We start from the raw sequence: 20765 nt of genomic DNA, 5'->3' as shown, positions 1-20765 counted from the left end.
CAGTCGTATGGGCGTTTATTCACCTAACACCAAACCACAGGTGAGATCGAGCAACAGATGATCAATGCTGGCTTGTCTGTCTCGATCGGACATCAGAACGCGTCATTGGAGACAGCTAGCTCAGACCCATGGGGATAAATAAAGGATTCCGCCATTTGCGTGTACTATACACCGCCCTCCATGAGATGAAAAAATCATCCCAAACTATGCCAGTGGTGGATCAATGCCTTCCATTACCGCCATATTCGGGTCGCTCAAGGATATGAACCATGACGACGTCGCGTTATGTTCATACGTCGTATGAACAGATCAACAACTGAGCTTCTGATAATCCATCACACACGCCACTAAAAGAAGGGCCCATGGCATCCACTAGTAGTATCCCCGCCTGGGGTACTGTTGGTAGCCGAAGCCAGCCGGCCGCTGGTAGCCACCAAAGCCGCCGCCAAACGACTGCTGGTTGGAGACGGCGTTGGTGTCGGAGAACTGCTGGTTTCCGAACAGTCCCGACGAGCCGAAGTTAGTGGCGCTGGCTGAGTTGGTGCTCCGGGCATTGCCTCGCGCTGAGCCCTGAAACAACACATCGCCGTTATTAATGTGAACGGATGTGGTTGGCACGCAGAATGACATACAATGGTTCTTGCCTCTCGGTTTGCCAGGTGGAATCATAGAAAAAGAGCAGCATAGAAGTATTCTGTTCTTTATCCACGCTATGCAATGGGTATATAAAAGTATATAGATATGGATAGTTACACGTAATTTGGGCAATTGATGAAGTCAGGGTAATGTTAGGCTTCTGGTCCTTTTAACAGCATTAATCCACAAGCTGTGTACAAGCACTCCCTACATATCTACACTTACCGAGGCAGTGGCGCTGACTTGCGTGATCCGAGAATTCTGGAAGGGACCGCCGCTGACCCCGGTCACCACATTGCCGGCGGCATTTCCGGTCGCCTGACCTCCCTGGCCAAACAGACCACCTGGGTAGATGCCCCGCGGCAGCGCAGTGGCGCCAGCGACCAGGCAGAGTACAATGGCGAAGGTCTTCATGCTGATGCTTGGATAGCTGTAAACATGAGGTAATTTTGATGGCTGGAGAGCTGTAAACATGATGAGGTTTACCAAAAGCTTGCATGTGAAGCACGTGCGTTAGGGTGCTCGTTTGACAAAAATCGCCTACTTGTCACCAAATGCGTGTGCCGCAGGACAAACAACGCCTGAAGGATATGGTGTCTGCTTAAGTCTGTTACGTTTCAGCAGAATGACAGCATAAGCTCCGGGAGCGGCTCTAAACACTGCCAATGCTCAAGATGGCTCCCGCATTTGAAAGTCACGTCGAGCTTTGAAGAACTCACCGTGAGGAGGTAGCTTCGCAGGCCAGGAGAGCTGGAAAGTGTCTGATGCTGCTCCCTCCCCATCCTGACTTATATGCCAGGATCCTGATTCGGTCAAGTCCCACTGAGTGGGTTTGAAGACGGGATTCCCTGGCCGGAGCGTGCCTCGGGCCATCAAGTGGAAGACGGGTGCGCCGGCCGGCGGTAGCCGTTAGAGGTGCGCATGGTCCATGCGCACTGCTCACAGCGTACCCCACGAAGCGGAAACGGAGCCATTTTACATTCAGAAGAATTTTGGCATTCTTTAACTAATGTTTAGTTCTATTTGAAATAGCTCCCGATCAAATGACAAGTCACGTCAACTGACCGACGCGTCAGATGTACTCGCAGTGTAGTACCACGACAGCGAAATAGCGCTCCTATACACGCACTCACTGTGTAGGTGCTACACAGGTGCAGCAGCGTTCTTGCGCACGCAGGCGCAGTCAGAAGTCAACATGAAAAACGAAGTGAAGAAGGACGGCCCTCCCCAAAATGTTCACCCATTCCACTGCCGTTTCTCACTAAGCATGCTCGCATCGCCTGGCCCTGTTTTAATCCCAGTGTGGTCCCTTACGCGATACGCTGTAAAACGTATTTTCCGCTTACACTACCCCTTTTGCTCGGTGACAATCACCTTATCCTTTTGAACAAACAACTCATGTCCTCAAATAAACAGACATATTCTACTCTTTGTAGACCTCTAGGCGTCGTCAACCCATTCCTGGTGTAAATTATGTTTGATCAAATCGTCACAAAACCATTGTGTTTTGTGACCGATCATCACCCGACCCACAAATCCGATTCACAAAACAAAGCATTTCCGTTTCCGAAAACTCGGGAGTCAGGGCGAATTTGATGCAAAACCCGCGAATGCCACAATGTTTATCATGGATATTCCGACGGCAGTATTTTAAATGAAAACAAAATGGGTTTGGGCGATTGCCGATGGAGCTTAGGAAGCAAGCAAGTGTGATCAGCGAAAGTCAAGGATCACAAAAGGAAGGTATTAAACAATGGCACTGTGACTGCGCAATAAAAAGGATAGCTAGAGTCCAGGGTATTAGAGAGGAGGGTCTGCAGAGCAATTTATCAAAATGAACTTTGGGGTGATGCGTAGTATACTTCACTGATTCATCTGGCACCCTTTTCTTTGCCACGATGCTTTCTTCGGCCGCCAAAATTTTGAGAGTGTGGGTCTGAGTAGGGGGTTAATAAAAGTCGGACATCACACACGTAGTGGTATGGAGACAGAGTATAAAAGCGGCGATATCTTCGCACATGCGGCACGGGTGATTTGAAAACATCTTTTTGGTGTCCGTGTTTTCCGCTCATCTTAGGAAAAATACAATCAGAAACACTTTGTCATCACTAAGAGTCGAGGTCCACCAATTCGAGGACAAGCGGTGCATCTAACAATGTTACCATAAGCCACGTGAATAGATTAAGTGAATGGTAATAAATGCGCCAAAATAAAACTGAGCAGTGCGGCGCAATCTGCACCGATAGCCAAAGGTGTGGTATCACCACATAGCCTGCAAGGCTGCTGCATAACCGAAGCCCTAGAGATGCTGCAAGCGCACGGAAACAGCGACGCAGCAGCATTAACACGCGCTGGGGAAAAATTTGGGCCCCCGAATGCTTCTGAGAACTAACTTCCGAATGACGCAGCAAGGTCACGCCAAATTTTGCAGTACTGTAGCCAATTGAATAACCAATCGTGGGATGTGGGAAGTTAGATGTGCCTTGCAAGGTCGCTGACCTATGGCGGATGAAAGTCAGGTCACGGTTCTAAAGGACGGCAATGCCTAGAGAAATCGTTCAATCGGATACGACAGCAGGGTCTTTGTGGAAGTCATACATCTTTGAGGTGGTTTCTCTGAATATCAGACAATGAAAATAAAAATCGCGGGTTATTCCATTGATCTCGAACAAGGCATGAAGGCCAGGTCGAGTTTAAAATTGCATTTCTCTCAAAACCTTACCATTTCGGGTAGTTTCTGACGCTCACTTTGATTTATGGATCACAGGGAGGTCAGCAAATGTGCTTTTGAACTTAATACAGGTCATAGGTGGTCACTGGCCTAGAATGACCCCAATAAATCCTTTGTTTTTAACAGCGTACCGTCTAGCCCAATCCTAGACGTTTAGTGAAGTTAAAAAATATAAACAATCTCACAGTTTGTGGTCAAATAAGGTCACTAACATCAAATGCATTCCAGTAATTTTTGGTGAGTACAGGTATCTAGGTTAAAGGTAAATGCATGAGGAGCTCTGAGGAAAGCTTGGCCACCAACCTGAGGTTTGAGCTTGTTAACATATGGGCACTTGTAATAACCTTCCACGAAATATTTCATCACGACAGTTCACGCCATACTACACTATCACTGGCCGCGAGTCCATGAGTGCATAATATCTAGGCTCGAAACCAATGGTCACCATTATGCCCTCGGTCACCGAAATGAATGGCGATACGGATGAGCTATGCGCATCTCTAATCTGAACGACTGGCCGCACCGGGCGTCTTCCGCCAAAAGCCAGCGGCGTACCTTGGCTAGGGAATCCCACGTACACGCCCATTCAGTGGGACCACCCCCCCCCCCAACCCGTTTCGCCGCATATAAGCCAGGTAAGCGTCTGAGCAGCTTCAAAAGCTATTCAGCTCTCCCGCCGAGCACACTAACTCCTCACGGTTAGTGACCAGAACTCGATGAGCTCCCTTTAATGCTTATGACGTAAGCCAACATGCTTCCCGCGATTTTCAATGTAACCGCTACTGCCTTAAAGCCATTTGGCGTTAGTCGTAAGCAGACGCAATCCTGGCGATGATCAAATTACTTTCATAGGTACCATGTATTCTGTTCGGTATTTACATGATGTTTTACCAATTGTTGCTGAATTGATTTGCAAAAATATGTGTGCGAGTTTCCTCATCTTATGATCCGCCGCCACGTTTCCAGCTTCCTCCAACAATGAAGACCGTCGCCATCTTGTTCTGCCTGGTTGCTGTCGCCGCTGCGTTGCCGCAGGGCTTCTTCCCAGGTGGTTTATTCAGTCAGAACGGCCAGGCGACTGGAAGTGCCACCGGCAATGTGGTGACCGGGGTCAGCGGCGGTCCCTCCCAGAACTCCCGGATCACGCAAGTCAGCGCCACTGCCTTGGTAAGTGGACCTGCTGCCGGATGTACCGCAAAAAAATACTGAAAGTTAGTCCCAGTAAACTGGGAAAGCACGGAAATTTTGGTATCATGTTTTTGAAGCAGTTTTGGACGCTATGCTACTGCTTGAGCCTCAGAATGCTTACGATGAAATTGCACAATCCAAGAATCACAGCGTCCGAATGGACATATTTGTCATCACCTCCATTGGTATATGCCAGTTGTATCTTACATCAAAACTCACCCGTTCTTTCAGGGTTCAGCTAGTGACAACGCTGTAAGCTCCAACGTCGCCAGCGCCTCCAACGTCGCTTCCTCGGGGCTGTTCGGCAACCAGGAATTCTCAAACACCAACGCCGTCTCCAATCAGCAGACGTTCGGTGGTGGACTTAGCGGAAGTTACCAGCGGCCGGTCGGTCAATTCCGGCGGCAGTACCGCAAGCCGAACTTCTACTAGTCATGATCTAGCTTGGCCTAGTGTTCGGGAAGTCGCCAGGATATATGCTACTCGCGTACATAATGTATCGACATTCGCATAGTGACTAGATTCATGCCCATGGTTGTGTTTCACCTTCATGAAATGAAATAAACACAATATTTAACTGCTGCCTTTTGAAACCATGCATTTCTGGTGTCAGCTATGAGCGCTGAAGTCGCTTCTACACATGCAGCTGAAATGCAAGAAACGCACACGAAAGGTTCTTAGATTCCCCATTAGCACAAAGAAGTTGAGCAGAGCAATGTGCACCAACGTTCGCTGACATTTTTCTGAGCCCTGATATGTTAAGATGCGAACCACTATGCATCTGTCACAACTGGATAGCTATAAAAAGGAAGATAACATTTTTACCACCCGCCTAGTGAAAACAGTTTCAGGATCCGTGGATAAGCTAGACGTTTAGTTCATTTAGGTAGGTAGTTTACAGCTGATCTCGTTTAGACTCGTAAACAGTTCACATTTAGTAACATCATTGCATCCATACAATTTTGTCCTGTCTTCTTTATGTTGTCTGGAACGTTTCTCGTCGATATGGCATTCAAGTTGTACCTTATTTCCATTGCCAGGTGCAAAGACCATGAGAGAAAAACAATTGGTATAAAACAACCTATCTGATGCATTTGGACCAAATTGATTCGGCCAGGTCTAGCACGCTTTTCACACATACATACACACATACTTTTCAAGCCTACCACACACGTAAGGGAAAGTAAGTTTCTACTTGCACGGTTGTCAACTCCTTCCTAATTTCAAACTGACGAAAACGAAAGCCGTTGTCGTATCCGTGGCCTATATAGCGTTAGTCATCAACGACTTACCACAAAAGTGATCAACTAAGTGAGCTCACGTCCCAGGAAAAAGGTTTTTAAAATTTTTGGCCTTCTAAGGGCAGTCAAATGCAGGCTGGTCACGGAAGGATCAGGCTGGTATCGGCCAAGTCATGATATGACGTTGCAAGGTAAAGTTGGGTCGCAAAATGATCCCTTGAACTGCCTAAATAAAAATTGCTCCACTGGATTCGTCAGGATCTTTGCAGCAAAATTTGCTTGGCACGGACTATGATCCTAAAGTGATATCTACAAAACATTTGATACAATGCTCATAAAGATGTCAGCACAACCATCACCTCTCCCTTCCAAGACTCAGCACGCTAGAGCCACAGGGTGGTGGCATTTGACAGCCCTCGTAAAGCCGCACCAGAAAGATATGACTAAACAATAGTGAATGCGATATTTGACCGGCCATATGAGGCCACGACTTTCAATTAGCTCTTTGTAGAGTCCGCATGTCATCTCAAAGAGGAATGCATCTTGGAAAACTCCCCGACTTTTCACTGTCTCCAGCTGACACTAGAAATCTATGACTTCAAAAGGCGTCCTTTAAGTACTGTATATATTTCATTTCATGACGATGAATCACAACCATGATCATGAGGCTAGCCACAATGCGAATGACGATACATCGTGTACGCAAAGAACAGATGCCTTAACAATATATTGAACGCAGGGCGAGCTAGATCATGACTAGTAGAAGTTCGGCCTGCGGTACTGCCGCCGGAATTGACCGATCGGCCGCTGGTTACTCCCGCTAAGTCCACCACCGAACGTCTGCTGATTGGAAAAGGCGTTGGTGTTTGAGAACTCCTGGTTGCCGAACAGCCCCGAAGAAGCGACGTTGGAGGCGCTGGCGACGTTGGAGCTTACGGCGTTGCCTCGAGCAGAACCCTGAAACAACATATGGATGTTTACAAACAAACAAAACGTGGGTATGTGAATGACTCGTGTAACTGACGAAGACATCCAGACAAAGGAGTCGTTTAAGCAAAGCAAGAGGGTCTATGCCTGATCAAAGAACATTCAGCTGAAGCTTTTATTGTGACTCTTTTTAGCGGTAGATCCGGTAGCAGGCACACTAACCGAGGCTGTGGCGCTGACTTGCGTGATCCGAGAGTTCTGGAAGGGACCGCCGCTGACCCCGGTCACCACATTGCCGGCGGCACTTCCGGTCGCCTGGCCGTTCTCACTGAACAGTCCACCTGGGAAGAAGCCCTGCGGCAACGCTGCGGCGCCAGCAGCCACGCAGAGCAAGATGGCGACCGTCTTCATCTTTGAAGGGAGCTGGAAGCGCGACGGCGGATTGTAAGATGTGAAAACTATCATCGGTTGAAAGCGTGCACGACATAATTGGTGATGTACGAACCCCAATGACCGGGTGATTTACGTCGGCATAACCGCGCCATTTCAAAACTGATGTGCTCGGGGACAGACCACTCCAAAACTGTGAGTTTTCTGTTTTTAGTATATGGATCACTCACCGAAAGAGAGGTGGCTGTGCTGTCCAGAATAGCTGGGAAGTGTTTGAAGCTGCCCTCCTCCCAACCTGACTTATATACCAGGGAGCTGATTCGGGCCTGTTCCACGTAGGCGGGATTCCCTGGCCGGAGCGCGTCGCGGAGCATAGGGAGAAACGCACGGTCCGGTCGAGGGCTTCCGGTCGAGGTGCGCATGGACCAGCTCACCACCACCAACGGGGTGCCGTTCCCGTCTGTACAGTTCGATGGCTAAGCTCATTTTGCTCTTATAGACGACTGTCATTGCAGATACGTAACGCAATGATATGTCTGCGCTGTTGTTGACTGTTGCTCAAATATGTGAACAAAAGTCGTTGATAAAGTGCATCAAGGACAGTTTGTGTGGCGTTTTGAACTGCAAAGTTTTATCCAACCGTATTGATATGACCCTGTAGTCAAACCGCTTTAAGATAGTGACAAAAATCCAAGTTATTATGATGGGGGCCAAGTAGAACAATTGTACTGCTTCTGCTCTCTGCTTCTATTCTATGTGTTTTTCACATTCCGTGGTGAATGGACTACAGTGTCATAATTATTACAATGTTGGGCGTAGACTGCCCAGCTTGGAACACGTTCAGAGTTGCGCGCCTCTGAAGCAAAGCGTCGCTGCTTCAACACAACTGCAGCTTTTTCCATGTTTTTGAACAGGCTGATGTGCTCCACCAAACATTCAATAATCGATGCTTAACTTCTCCCGTCTTTTGCACTGCAGTGTGGGTGAATGCATTCAAAGACACGACGCAGTATTGGAAAGGCGTTAAGTCAAGGTCCACAGACAGCTGCGGCCTGAACCCCAGAAAATAACTTACGCCACTGCTCGCCCGTCTGAAACCGTTCACCACGCAGTCGTTATCTGTCAGTGCGACATCATCACCATCCACAAACATCCACACAATCACTACTTCGTCGTGTGGCTTATACGAATGGTGGTCCTCCACAGTCATGCGTCGGCACGCCGCACGTTGGTCGGCTCCAGCTCCCGTGTGTGCGCTTAGAGAGTGAGAGCAGGCTTCTTCACCTTTTCAGCTGTTGTTTAATACAAGAATTTGCTGCAAATTGTTTGTTCGAAAAATCAACTCGCACCTTTTATAAAGATCAATACCTTAAACGGTGGCCTGTCTGCTTTGCGTTTACAATTGTTGTAAGTGAACACAAGGTGGTTGTACATGCCATGTATTTTCGAGATCAGATTATTTCTTGTTGCTACAATGTTTTGACGATTCATGCGTTTGCAAAATTATCTTAAATGCCTGAAAGCCTGAAGTGACGCAATGTTATGGAATCCATGCTCGAGGTCTTTGCGAGCGTTGACCAGACATGCTTATGGCTCTTATATCAGAGCAAACACTATGCTTTTGAATATGTTCCCATAAACTCATCTTGAAATACTGTCCGTCATCAGATTGTGTAACTACCTATTTGTCGTAAGTTGATTGAAGGATGTGTCGCAACTTAAAAGACCTCACTGGCTAGGCAAAATTATGGGTAGATACCAATATAATTTGTGTTACGGATTCTGTTAGATACAGCTTCCGAGAAAATGATTGACATGGGTGATGGGACAAGTACTGTGGCGCAAATATCGGGAAGACAATTCAAAAAAATGTTATAAAATGTTACTGTATGTGCTGCTTTTTTAACGTTGATAACGTCATTCACACTACGTTCTGGTTTTTAGTCATCAAAGCCATGAGAATAGGTTTTCAGCAAGAGCAAAAGTGCTTGGGAAGCCCAAACGCGAGGCTACAGAGTGGGTACAATTGATGAGCAAGGCTTGATGCAGAAAAAGTGCTTTAAGCTCATATTTGTTGGCATTACTAGCTCAAAGTTCTTCTAATCCAAATCCATCCACAATGTTCGCTCTTACATTTTGGTAGGCGCTGGTTTCACGATGCTAGCAAAGAACACGTTGCTTCATTAATCAAGCTCAACGTTTCAGGTTGTGCTAGAGTACGTTGCGACAAGCCCTTACTCGTGACTAGAATCGTGACCATAAACACAGCATGAAGCATGTCATATTGGGACAGCAGTAAGTGACGCGGGTCCATGAGTAGATGATATAATATTTCGACTCGACACCCCCGCCATCATCTCTTCAGTCACTGAAATGACTGGCGCCACGGATGAGCCATGCGCATCTCTAACCAGAGCCAAAGGCCGCACAGCTCGTCTTCCGCCAACAGCCAGCGGCGTACCTTGGCTTGGGAATCCCACGTATACGCCCATTCAGTGGGACCACCCCAAACCCGTTTGGTCGCATATAAGCCAGGAAATTGTGTGAGCAGCTTCAGAAGCTATTCCGTTCTCCCGCTGAGCACACTAACTCCTCACGGTTAGTGAGCAGGACTCGATGAAATCATTTGAGGTCAATGACGTCAGCTGACGTACTTTCCCCGAATTTGAATGGAGATTTTACTGGCTTAAAGCCGCTTGGTGTTGATCGTAAATAAATGCAAGCCTGGCAACGATCAAATTGCTTACAAAGGCACCGTGTGGTGTATTCGGTATTTGCCTGATACTTTATCTCTTGACACTGAATTGACTTACCGAAAACATGCATGTGAATTTCGTCATCTTATGATCCGCCGTAACGTTTCCAGCTCCATCCAACAATGAAGACCGTGGCCATGTTGTTCTGCCTGGTTGCTGGCGCCGTTGCGTTGCCGCAGGGCTTCTTCCCAGGTGGTTTATTCAGTCAGAACGGCCAGGCGACCGGAAGTGCCGCCGGCAACGTGGTGTCCGGGGTCAGCAGTGGTCCCTTCCAGAGCTCCCGGATCACGCAAATCAGCGCCACCGCCTCGGTAAGTGTGTCGGCTACTAGATATACCACTAGGGATTGTGTGAAGTTAGCCCCAGTAGGCTGGTTGAGCTAAGCAATGTCGGTATAATGTTCGTCATGCAGCTGTGGACGATATACTATTGATTGAACCTCAGGACACTCATGATGAAATTGCATAATCCAGGAATCACAGTGTCTGAAGTGACATAGTTGTCATCACCCCCATTGGTATATTCCAGCTGTATCTTACATAAAAACTCACATGTTGTTTCAGGGCTCAGCCAGTGGCAACGCCGTAAGCTCCAACTCCGCCAGCGCCTCCAACGCTGTTTCTTCGGGGCTGTTCGGCAACCAGGAGTTCTCAAACACCAACGCCGTCTCCAACCAGCAGACGTTCGGTGGTGGACTTAGCGGAAGTTACCAGCGGCCGATCGGTCAATTCCGGCGGCAGTACCGCAGGCCAAACTTCTACTAGTCATGATCTAGCTTGGCCTAGTGTTCGGGAAGTCGCCAGGATATATGTTACTCGCGTACATAATGTATCGACATTCGCATAATGACTAGATGCATGATCATGGTTGTGTTTCACCTTCACGAAATGAAATATACACAATATCTAACTGATGCCTTTTGAAACCATGCATTTTTGATGTCAGCTATGGGCATTGAAAAGACACTTCAACACGTAGCTGAGATGCAAAAAAAGCACACGAATGGTTCATAGATTCCCCATTAGCACGAAGCATTTGAGCACAGCAATGTGAATCAACGCTCGCTAGCATTTTTCGAAGCCCTGGTAAGATAAGATACAGACCACTATGCATCTGTCATAACTGGATAGTTATAAATAGGAAGATAAAATTGTTACCACTCGCCTAGTGAAAACAGTTTCAGGATCCGTGGATAAGCTAGACATTTAGTTCGTTTAGGTAGTTATTTTGCAGTCGATCCCGTTTAGACTCGTAAACAGTTCGCATTTAGTAATATCATTGCATCTATACAATTTTGTCCTGTCTTCTTTATGTTGTCTGGAACGTTTCCCGTCGATATGGCATTCAAGTTGTACCTTATTTCCATTGCCAGGAGCAGACCATGAGAGAAAAACAATTGGCATACAACAACCTATCTGATGCATTTGGACCAAATGGATTGGACCAGGTCTGATATGATGATTACCCTGTTATCGATTTCATCATTGTTAAACCTGATGGCATTGCGAATACTTTGGAAGCCCAACATACATGCAAGGAAAAGCAAGTTACTACTTGTACGGTTGTCAACTCCTTCCTGAGTTCAAACTGACGAAAACGAAAGACGTTGTCACGTCCGTGGCCTACGTAGCATTCATTAGTCATGAGCATCTGACAACAAGAGTGATCGACTAAGTGAGCTCACGTTCCAGAAGTAAGTTTTCACAAATTTGGCCTGCTAAGGACAGTCAAATGCAGGCTGGTCACGGAAGGATCAGACTGGTATCGGCGAAGACATGATATGACGTTACAAAGAAAAGTTGGGTCGCAAAATGATCCATCAAACTGTTTAAACCGAAATTATCGCAGTGGAGTGGCCAAGATCTTTGCAGCAAGATTTGCTTGGCAGGGATTGTGGTCCCAAAGTCATGTCTACAAAACATTTGATACAATGCTCATAGAGATGTCAGCACAACCATCATCTTTAATTCCAACACTCAGCACGCTAGAGAGAGCTACAGGGTAATGGCATTTGGCGGCTCTCGTCAAGTCGCACCAGAAAGATATAACTAAACAATAGTGGATGCGATATTTGACAGGTCATATGAGGCCACGACCTTCAGTTAGCACTTTGTAGAGTCTCCCTGTTCTCTCAAAAAATAAAATGCTTGAAATTGATGAAGATGGCGCTGATTAGCTCCTGGAAAACTCCCCGAGATCGCCCCTCGTGAACACACACACACACACGAGCCTGAATGACTATGAAATTGTCCAAGGAGGTCTTTGGTCAAAAGGAGCGAGGGCGAAATAAACTATATTGTGCAAGTGTGGTTAAAGCAGACTATTTCAAACAGTTCATAATAGCTCATTTCAACTGTATTTTTTACATATTTGCCGTTGTACGCCATGCATACGTGCTTGCACATACTACGCCATTTCTACGCACTTGGTAAAGATAGAAGCGGTGCTTCCATGTTTGCAGCTGGCCCGAGATCAGATAGCTCCAAACATCCAAATTCGTCAGATGGTTCATTTATTTCATGCTATGACAATGGAACACAACTAAGGTCATGTCAGTTTGAAAACGACGAGGAGTATGAATGCAACGATTGCAAACTGAATGGTTCTTCATCCGCTACACACACACATCGCTACACACTATTAACAGATACCATAACAACTTCCAAACACAGGGCCAGCTAGGCCATGACTAGTAGAAGTTCGGCCTGCGGTACTGCCGCCGGAATTGACCGATCGGCCGCTGGTAACTTCCGCTAAGTCCGCCACCGAACGTCTGCTGGTTGGAGACGGCGTTGGTGTTTGAGAACTCCTGGTTGCCGAACAGCCCCGAGGAAGCAACGTTGGAGGCGCTGGCCACGTTGGAGCTTACGGCGTTGTCATTGGCTGATCCCTGGAACAACACATGGATATTAACAAACAAACATAACGTGGGTATATGAATGACTCCTGTAACTGATGTAGACATCCAGATAACGGGGTCGTTTAAGCAAAGCAGGAGGGTCCGTGCCTGATCAACGAGCATTAAGCTGAATCTTTTATTGTGACTCTTTTTAGCGGTAGATCCGGTAGCAGGTCCACTTACCGAGGTGGTGGCGCTGACTTGCGTGATCCGAGAATTCTGGAAGGGACCGCCGCTGACCCCGGTCACCACATTGCCGGCGGCACTTCCGGTCGCCTGGCTGTTGTGACTGAACAGGCCCCCTGGGAAGAAGCCCTGCGGCAATGCAGCGGCTCCAGCAGCCAGGCAGAGCAAGATGGCAACGGTCTTCATCTCTGCAGGGAGCTGGAAACGCGACGGCGGATTGTAAGATGCGGGAACTATCATCGGTCGAAAGCGTGAACGACATAATTGTGGACGTACGAACCCGAATGACCGGATGATTTATGTCGGTATAAGCGCGCCATTTCAAAACTGATGTGCTTGGGGGACGGGTCCCTTAAAAGCTGTGATTTTTCTGTTTTTAGGATATGGATCACTCACCGGAGGAAAGGTAGCTGTGCTGTCCTGAAGAGCTGGGGAGTGTTTGAAGCTGCCCTCCTCCCATCCTGATTTATATACCAGGAGCCTGATTCGGGACTGTCCCACTGAATGGGCGTGTATGCGGGATTCCCTCACCGGAGCGTGTCGCGGAGCATTTGGAGAAAACGCACGGTCCGGCCGAAGGCTTCCGGTAGAGGTGCGCATGGACCAGCTTACCATCACCCATCGGGCGCCGTCTTGTTACCTGCACTTTATTGAAGCTAATTTTGCTCTTACAGATGATTGTCACTTACATACGTAGATACGCAATTGATGCGACGTGTCTGCGGAGTTAATGGCTGTTGCTCATATATGTGAACAATCGTCACTGACAACGTGCGTCAAGGACAGTTTAGGTGGTGTTTCAATCTGTCAAGTTTGGTCCAACCGTGGCTGAACAATTCTGAATTCAGACTGCTTTAAGATGAGTGCGACTTAAGTCAGATGCATTACGGTTGATTTCACGCAGAACAACTTTTTTACATCTGTTTTCTGTTTTCGTTTACATTTGTTCGTCGCAAGGTGTGATAAATGGACACTTTTATATTCTTAATCACTTGTAGTGATTCAGAATATTAAAGTGTCCTTAATGGTTATAATTTTGCGCTTAGACTGCTTAGTTTGGGACACGTTCAGAGGTGTGCACCTCGGCAGCCAAGTGTGGCTGCTGCAGCACAACTGCAGCCCACCTCATGTTTGTTTTTTGTTTTTGCACATACTGCTGTGCTCCACAAAAATTTAACATACGCTCTGGTGAAGTTCAAATTAGCACGTTCGAAGGTTCTCCCAAAATGGTTTCCGAACGACGAGGTGTAGAAATGCCAAATTTTGCATATTCATACACAATTGAATAGCGTGTAACTTAATTTTTTCTAAAAAATCAGATTGACCTTGTAAAGTCATTGACCTAGGGCAGGTCAAAATCAGGCATCGATTCAGCGAAGTCAATTTCTAGGGAATCGCTCAATCTAATGCAACAACTGGGTGTTACACGAAACCATACATCTCTGAGATACTTTCTTAGGCAATACAGCACCTGAATAAGCAAATTACATTGACTGAGGGTCAGGTATGAAATTCAGACAAAGGTCAAAACCAAACTGTGTTATTACATTAGGGGCTGCTGCATGGAGTAGTTTCTAGTGCTCATGTCGAATTGATTGATAGAAAGAACCGCATCATACATCTTCCATGAACATCTTTTGAGTCAGAATATTTCACTGACCAAAAACGGCCCAGATCAACCGTTTGTTTTTGGGGGCACACTGCCTAGCGTCACCTTTGTGGGCTATTCAAATGCAAAACTCAAAGTATTCTTGCATGATTTTGGTCACCATTACCTCCGAGAAGTCCAACAAGGCTACTGGTTCGAAATGAGGATGTGGCCTTTTGCTGAGAACAGGTATTTAGGTTATGGAGCCACTTCGGACACCAAGCTGGAGTTTGACATTGTTTGACTTTATTTAACCTGAAAGTCGTGCAATAGGAACCCCAAACTTTTGAATTAAGTGAGTTCATGTGCATGCCAACACACCCCGTCTGTCTGCTATTTTTTATTCTCCAGTATGTTAACTCAGGTGTTTGCCATTGATATGGAATTGCCTTCAAGGTTTACATTATTTTCACTGCCGGGAGATAAAACCATCCAAAAAAGCAATGCGCATGAGGCAACCGCTCTGATGCAACATGGCCAAATGGATTCGGCAATGTCTGATAAAATGGTTGACTAGTTGTTGATTTAATCATTTTAGACCTGATAGCACTGCTAGTACATTTGAAGGCTAACACACGCACGTAAAGGAAAACAAGATAGTTCTCTTACGATTATTACCTGCTTCCTTATCTCAACCTGACGGCAAGAAAAGACGTTTCCGCTTGCGCAGCTCAGATAGAAGTAATTATGAACACCGGATCGCAAGAGTCGTCGACTATGTGAGCTCGCATCTCAGAAGTGTTTTCACCAATTTGGCCTACTCAATACAGTCGATTGTCATCTGGTCACGGAAGTATCAGCCTGGTATCAGCTGAATCATAGCACCACGCAGCAAGATACAGTCGGGCCACAGAATGATCCGCCGAACTGGCTGAACCAAAATTACTCTGCTGGAGCTGTCAGGATCTTTCCAGCAAGATTTGCTTGGTGGGGACCATGATCTCACAGTCATATCTACAAGACATGTGATACAGTGCCCATAGAAATGTCAGCACAACCTTCACCGTTATCTTCAAAACTCAACAACCTAGAGTCACAGGGGTACGGGCATTGGGCAGCTATCGTCAAGCGGCATCAGAAGTATATGACAAAACAGAAGTGAATGCGATCTTTGACTAGCCATATACATGTATGTATCATGCATCGGCCTTATATACCAGGGAGCTGATTCGGGCCTATGTCACCGATTGGGCGTGTACGCGGGATTCCCTGGCCGGAGCATGTCGCGGGACGTGAGGAGAAAACGCACGGTCTTGCCGGCGAGTTCCGTTAGAGGAGCGCATGGACCAGTTCATCACCACCCACCGGGCGCCGTTCCGGTCTCTACACCTCAATGAAGCTCAATTTGCTCTTACAGACGACTGTCATTGCAGATACGTCATGTGATGACGTGTCTGCGCTGTTGTTGACTGTTGGTCATGTATATGAACAATAGGCCTTGATAAAGTGCGTCAAGGACAGTTTGTGTGGCGTTTTGAACTGCAAAGTTGAAACGACTGTGGTTGAAGGACATGTAAGAGAACGTAGCGATGTATCCGCCTGGACTCGTCCAAAATCCGACTGGCACCTGCAAGCGTCGGGTCCCTGCCGTCGCCTCAGCGGCCGACCCTTGACCCCGGGCGAATCGGAAGACCCACAGTCACGTGACGCCCCCGACACCCAGTCAGATGCAGAGCTCGGAAGAGAGCGAGGGCGAGGGCGCACAACCCGCACAATTGCACCATACAACCCTATAGTCACACCGGTTTCAGATAAGTGCGGCAAAAATTGAATCCATATGCCCGAGGCCAAGTAGAACAATTTTATCGCATCTGCTTTCTGTTTTCTATTCTATGTGTTCGTCACATCACGTGGTGAATGGATTAGAGTGTCATAAATGTTTACAATGTTGGACATATACTACCGTGTTTGGAATGCCTTCAGAGGTGTGTGCCTATGTAGCAAAACGTCGCAGCCGCAACGAAACTGCAGCTCTCCCCACGTTTTCAAACGGGCTGATGTTCTCCACCAAACATTCGATAGTTTGACTTCCCCGTCTTCTGCACTGCAGTGTGGGTGAATGTATCCAAAGACACCACACACAATTGGAAAGGTATTAAGCGAAGGCCCACGAGTAGTTGCGGGTTGAGTCCCAGAGAACAACTTACGCCACTGCTCGTCCGTTTGAAACCGCGCACCACGCATTCGCTGCCTATGAGCAGGACATCACCACCGTGCACAACTCGACCATCATCACGACTCCGTCGTGTGCTTAAGACGGATGTTGGTCTTCCACAGTCTTGCGTCGGCTCGCCGCACGTTGGTCGGCTCCAGCTACCGTGTGCGTTCTTAGAGAGTGAGAGAAGGCTTCTTCACCCTTACAGCTGTTGCGTAATGCAAGGTTGTGATGCAAATTGTTGGAAAGATCAACTGGCGCCTTTTTTAAAGATCAATTCCTTTGGTTGTGGACTGTCTGCTTTACGTTTGCAATTGTAAGTGAATACAAGGTGTTTGTATCTTAAATAAGAGCAAGCACTATGCTTTTGAATAAGTTTTCATAAGCTAATCCCAAAATATTGTCCGTCATTATATTGTGTAACTCTGCTGGCATGCCTTATCAATGTTTCCTTTGTCATAAGCTTTCTGTCCTCTGAACACATTTATTATAAGCATTTGTCGTATGTTGATTGAAGGTTGCACCGCAACTTAAAAGACTCTTTGGTTGGGTAAAATTATGGGTACATACCAATCTAACTTGTATAACGGATTGGGTTAGACCCAGCTTTCGATAAAATGATTGATATGGGTGATGCTAAACACTTCCAAAGAATGCTTCAAAATGTTACTGTATGTGCTGCTTTTTTAACGTTGATTACATCACTCACAGTACGCTCTGGTTTTCAGTAATCAAGGCCATGAGAGTAAGTTTTCAGCAAGAGCAAAAGGGCCTGGGAAGCCCAAACGCGAGGCTACAGAGTGCGTATGATTGATGAGCAAGGCTTGATGCAGAAACAGTGCTTTAAGCTCATATTTGTTGGCATTACTAGCTCAAAGTTCTTCTTCTCATCCAAATCCAACCACAATGTTCACTCTTACATTTCGGTAGGCGCTGGTTTCACGATGCTAGCAAAGAACACGTTGCTTCATTAATCAAGCTCAACGTTTCAGGTTGTGCTAGAATACGTTGCGACAAGCCCTTACTCGTGACTAGAATCGTGACCATAAACACAGCATGAAACATGTCATATTGGGACAGCAGTAAGTGACGCGGGTCCATGTGTAGATGATAAAATATTTCGACTCGACACCCCCGCCATCATCTCCTCAGTCACTGAAATGACTGGCGCCACGGATGAGCCATGCGCTTCTCTAAACAGAGCCAAAGGCCACACAGCGCGTCTTCCGCCAACACCCAGCGGCGTACCTTGGCTAGGGAATCCCACGTACACGCCCATTCAGTGGGACCACCCCAAACCCGTTTGGTCGCATATAAGCCAGGAAATTGTGTGAGCAGCTTCAGAAGCTATTCCGTTCTACCGCTGAGCACACTAACTCCTCACGGTTAGTGAGCAGGACTCGATGAACTCATTTGAGGTCAATGACGTCAGCTGACGTACTTTCCCCGAATTTGAATGGAGATTTTGCTGACTTAAAGCCGCTTGGTGTTGCTCGTAAATAAATGCATGCCTGGCAACGATCAAATTGCTTACAAAGGCACCGTGTGGTGTATTCGGTATTTGCATGATACTTTATCGCTTGACATTGAATTGACTTACTGAAAACATGCATGTGAATTTCGTCATCTTATGATCCCCGTCACGTTTCCAGCTCCATCCAACAATGAAGACCGTGGCCATGTTGTTCTGCCTGGTTGCTGGCGCCGCTGCGTTGCCGCAGGGCTTCTTCCCAGGTGGTTTATTCAGTCAGAACGGCCAGGCGACCGGAAGTGCCGCCGGCAATGTGGTGTCCGGGGTCAGCGGCGGTCCCTTCCAGAACTCTCGGATCACGCAAGTCAGCGCCACCGCCTCGGTAAGTGTGTCGGCTACTAGATATACCGCTAGGGATTGTGTGAAGTTAGCCCCAGTAGGCTGGTTGAGCTAAGCAATGTCGGTATAATGTTCGTCATGCAGCTGTGGACGATATACTATTGATTGAACCTCAGGACACTTATGATGAAATTGCATAATCCAAGAATCACAGTGTCTGAAGTGTCATAGTTGACATAACCCCCATTAGTATATTCCAGCTGTATCTTACATGAAAACTCACATGTTGTTTCAGGGCTCAGCCAGTGGCAACGCCGTAAGCTCCAACTCCGCCAGCGCCTCCAACGCTGTTTCTTCGGGGCTGTTCGGCAACCAGGAGTTCTCAAACACCAACGCCGTCTCCAACCAGCAGACGTTCGGTGGTGGACTTAGCGGAAGTTACCAGCGGCCGATCGGTCAATTCCGGCGGCAGTACCGCAGGCCAAACTTCTACTAGTCATGATCTAGCTTGGCCTAGTGTTCGGGAAGTCGCCAGGATATATGTTACTCGCGTACATAATGTATCGACATTCGCATAATGACTAGATGCATGATCATGGCTGTGTTTCACCTTCACGAAATATACACAATAAATATAAACAAATATACACAATATCTAACTGATGCCTTTTGAAACCATGCATTTTTGGTGTCAGCTATGGGCATTGAAAAGACACTTCCACACCTAGCTGAGATGCAAAACACGCACGCGAATGATTCATAGATTCCCCATTAGCACGAAGCATTTGAGCACAGCAATGTGAATCAACGCTCGCTAGCATTTTTCGAAGCCCTGGTAAGATAAGATACAGACCACTATGCATCTGTCATAGCTGGATAGTTATAAATAGGAAGATAAAATTGTTACCACCCGCCTAGTGAAAACAGTTTCAGGATCTGTGGATAAGCTAGACATTTAGTTCGTTTAGGTAGTTATTTTACAGTCGATCCCGTTTAGAGATCATAAACAGTTCGCATTTAGTAATAGCAGTGGATCTATACGAGTTTGGCCTGTCTTCTTTATGTTCTATGAAACGTTTCACGTCGATGTGGCATTCAAGTTTTACCTTATTTCCATTGCCAGGAACAAAGACCATGGGAGGAAACAATTGGCATAAGGCAACCGATCTTATGCAATTGGACCAAATGGATTGGGCCAGGTATGATATGATGATTACCCTTTTATTGATTTCATCATTGCTAAACCTGATGGCATTGCGAATACTTTGCAAGCCCAACATACATGTAAGGAAAAACAAGTTACTACTTGTACGGTTGTCAACTCCTTCCTAAGTTCAAGCTGACGAAAACGAAAGACGTTGTCACGTCCGTGGCCTACGTAGCATTAGTCATGAGCATCTGACCACAAGAGTGATCGACTAAGTGAGCTCACGTTCCAGAAGTAAGTTTTCAAAAAATTGGCCTCCTAAGGACAGTCAAATGCAGGCTGGTTACGGAAGGATCAGACTGGTATCGGCGAAGACATGATATGACGTAACAAAGAAAGGTTGGGTCGCAAAATGATCCATTGAACTGTTTAAATCGAAATTATCGCACTGGAGTGGCCAAGATCTTTGCAGCAAGATTTGCTTGGCAGGGACTGTGGTCCCAAAGTCATATCTACAAAACATTTGATACAATGCTCACAGAGATGTCAGCACAACCATCATCTTTAATTCCAACACTCAGCACGCTAGAGAGAGCTACAGGGTAATGGCATTTGGCGGCTCTCGTCAAGTCGCACCAGAAAGATATGACTAAACAATAGTGGATGCGATATTTGACAGGTCATATGAGGCCACGACCTTCAATTAGCACTTTGTAGAGTCTTGCTGTTCTCTCAAAAAATAAAATGCCTTGAAATTGATGAAGATGGCGTTGATTAGCTCCTGGAAAACTCCCCGAGATCGCCCCTCGTGAACACACACACACACACGAGCCTGAATGACTATGAAATTGTCCAAGGAGGTCTTTGGTCAAAAGGAGCGAGGGCAAAATAAACTATATTGTGCAAGTGTGGTTAAAGCAGACTATTTCGAGCAGTTCATATTGGCTCATTTCAACTGTATTTTTTACATATTTGCCGTTGTACGCCATGCATACGTGCTTGCACATCCTACGCCATTTCTACGCACTTGGTAAAGATAGAAGCGGTGCTT

At 46.7% G+C, this 20765-nt stretch overlaps 4 protein-coding genes across 4 annotated transcripts; 2 read left to right on the top strand and 2 right to left on the bottom strand.

Annotated features, from left to right (window-relative positions):
- LOC119095825 (uncharacterized) lies at positions 1–1442 on the bottom strand. Its single transcript, XM_037218679.1, has 3 exons — positions 1356–1442; positions 862–1066; positions 1–570 (listed from the first exon to the last, which is right to left on the bottom strand). The coding sequence occupies exons 2-3, from the start codon at positions 1048–1050 to the stop codon at positions 373–375; spliced, it is 387 nt and encodes a 128-aa protein (XP_037074574.1). The 5' UTR covers positions 1051–1066; positions 1356–1442; the 3' UTR covers positions 1–372.
- A 4965-nt stretch (positions 1443–6407) lies between these two features.
- LOC119095818 (nucleoporin NUP49/NSP49) lies at positions 6408–7425 on the bottom strand. The gene is made up of 3 exons (XM_037218671.1): positions 7344–7425; positions 6946–7146; positions 6408–6753 (listed from the first exon to the last, which is right to left on the bottom strand). Exons 2-3 carry the CDS (start codon positions 7132–7134, stop codon positions 6553–6555), a joined length of 390 nt encoding a protein of 129 aa, XP_037074566.1. The 5' UTR covers positions 7135–7146; positions 7344–7425; the 3' UTR covers positions 6408–6552.
- A 2261-nt stretch (positions 7426–9686) lies between these two features.
- Positions 9687–10716, top strand: LOC119095824 (secreted protein C-like). The gene is made up of 3 exons (XM_037218678.1): positions 9687–9711; positions 9980–10180; positions 10433–10716. The coding sequence occupies exons 2-3, from the start codon at positions 9992–9994 to the stop codon at positions 10631–10633; spliced, it is 390 nt and encodes a 129-aa protein (XP_037074573.1). The 5' UTR covers positions 9687–9711; positions 9980–9991; the 3' UTR covers positions 10634–10716.
- A 7700-nt stretch (positions 10717–18416) lies between these two features.
- LOC119095822 (secreted protein C-like) lies at positions 18417–19161 on the top strand. The gene is made up of 2 exons (XM_037218674.1): positions 18417–18610; positions 18863–19161. Exons 1-2 carry the CDS (start codon positions 18422–18424, stop codon positions 19061–19063), a joined length of 390 nt encoding a protein of 129 aa, XP_037074569.1. The 5' UTR covers positions 18417–18421; the 3' UTR covers positions 19064–19161.
- The last annotated feature ends 1604 nt before the right edge of the window (positions 19162–20765 follow it).

The sequence above is a fragment of the Pollicipes pollicipes genome, unplaced genomic scaffold (genome assembly GCF_011947565.3).
Source record: "Pollicipes pollicipes isolate AB1234 unplaced genomic scaffold, Ppol_2.1 Scaffold_4219;HRSCAF=4965_pilon_pilon_pilon, whole genome shotgun sequence".
Taxonomy (NCBI): Eukaryota; Metazoa; Arthropoda; class Thecostraca; order Pollicipedomorpha; family Pollicipedidae; genus Pollicipes; species Pollicipes pollicipes.
The sequence above is the reverse complement of the archived record's forward strand: the minus strand, read 5'-3'. Positions and strand labels throughout refer to the sequence as shown.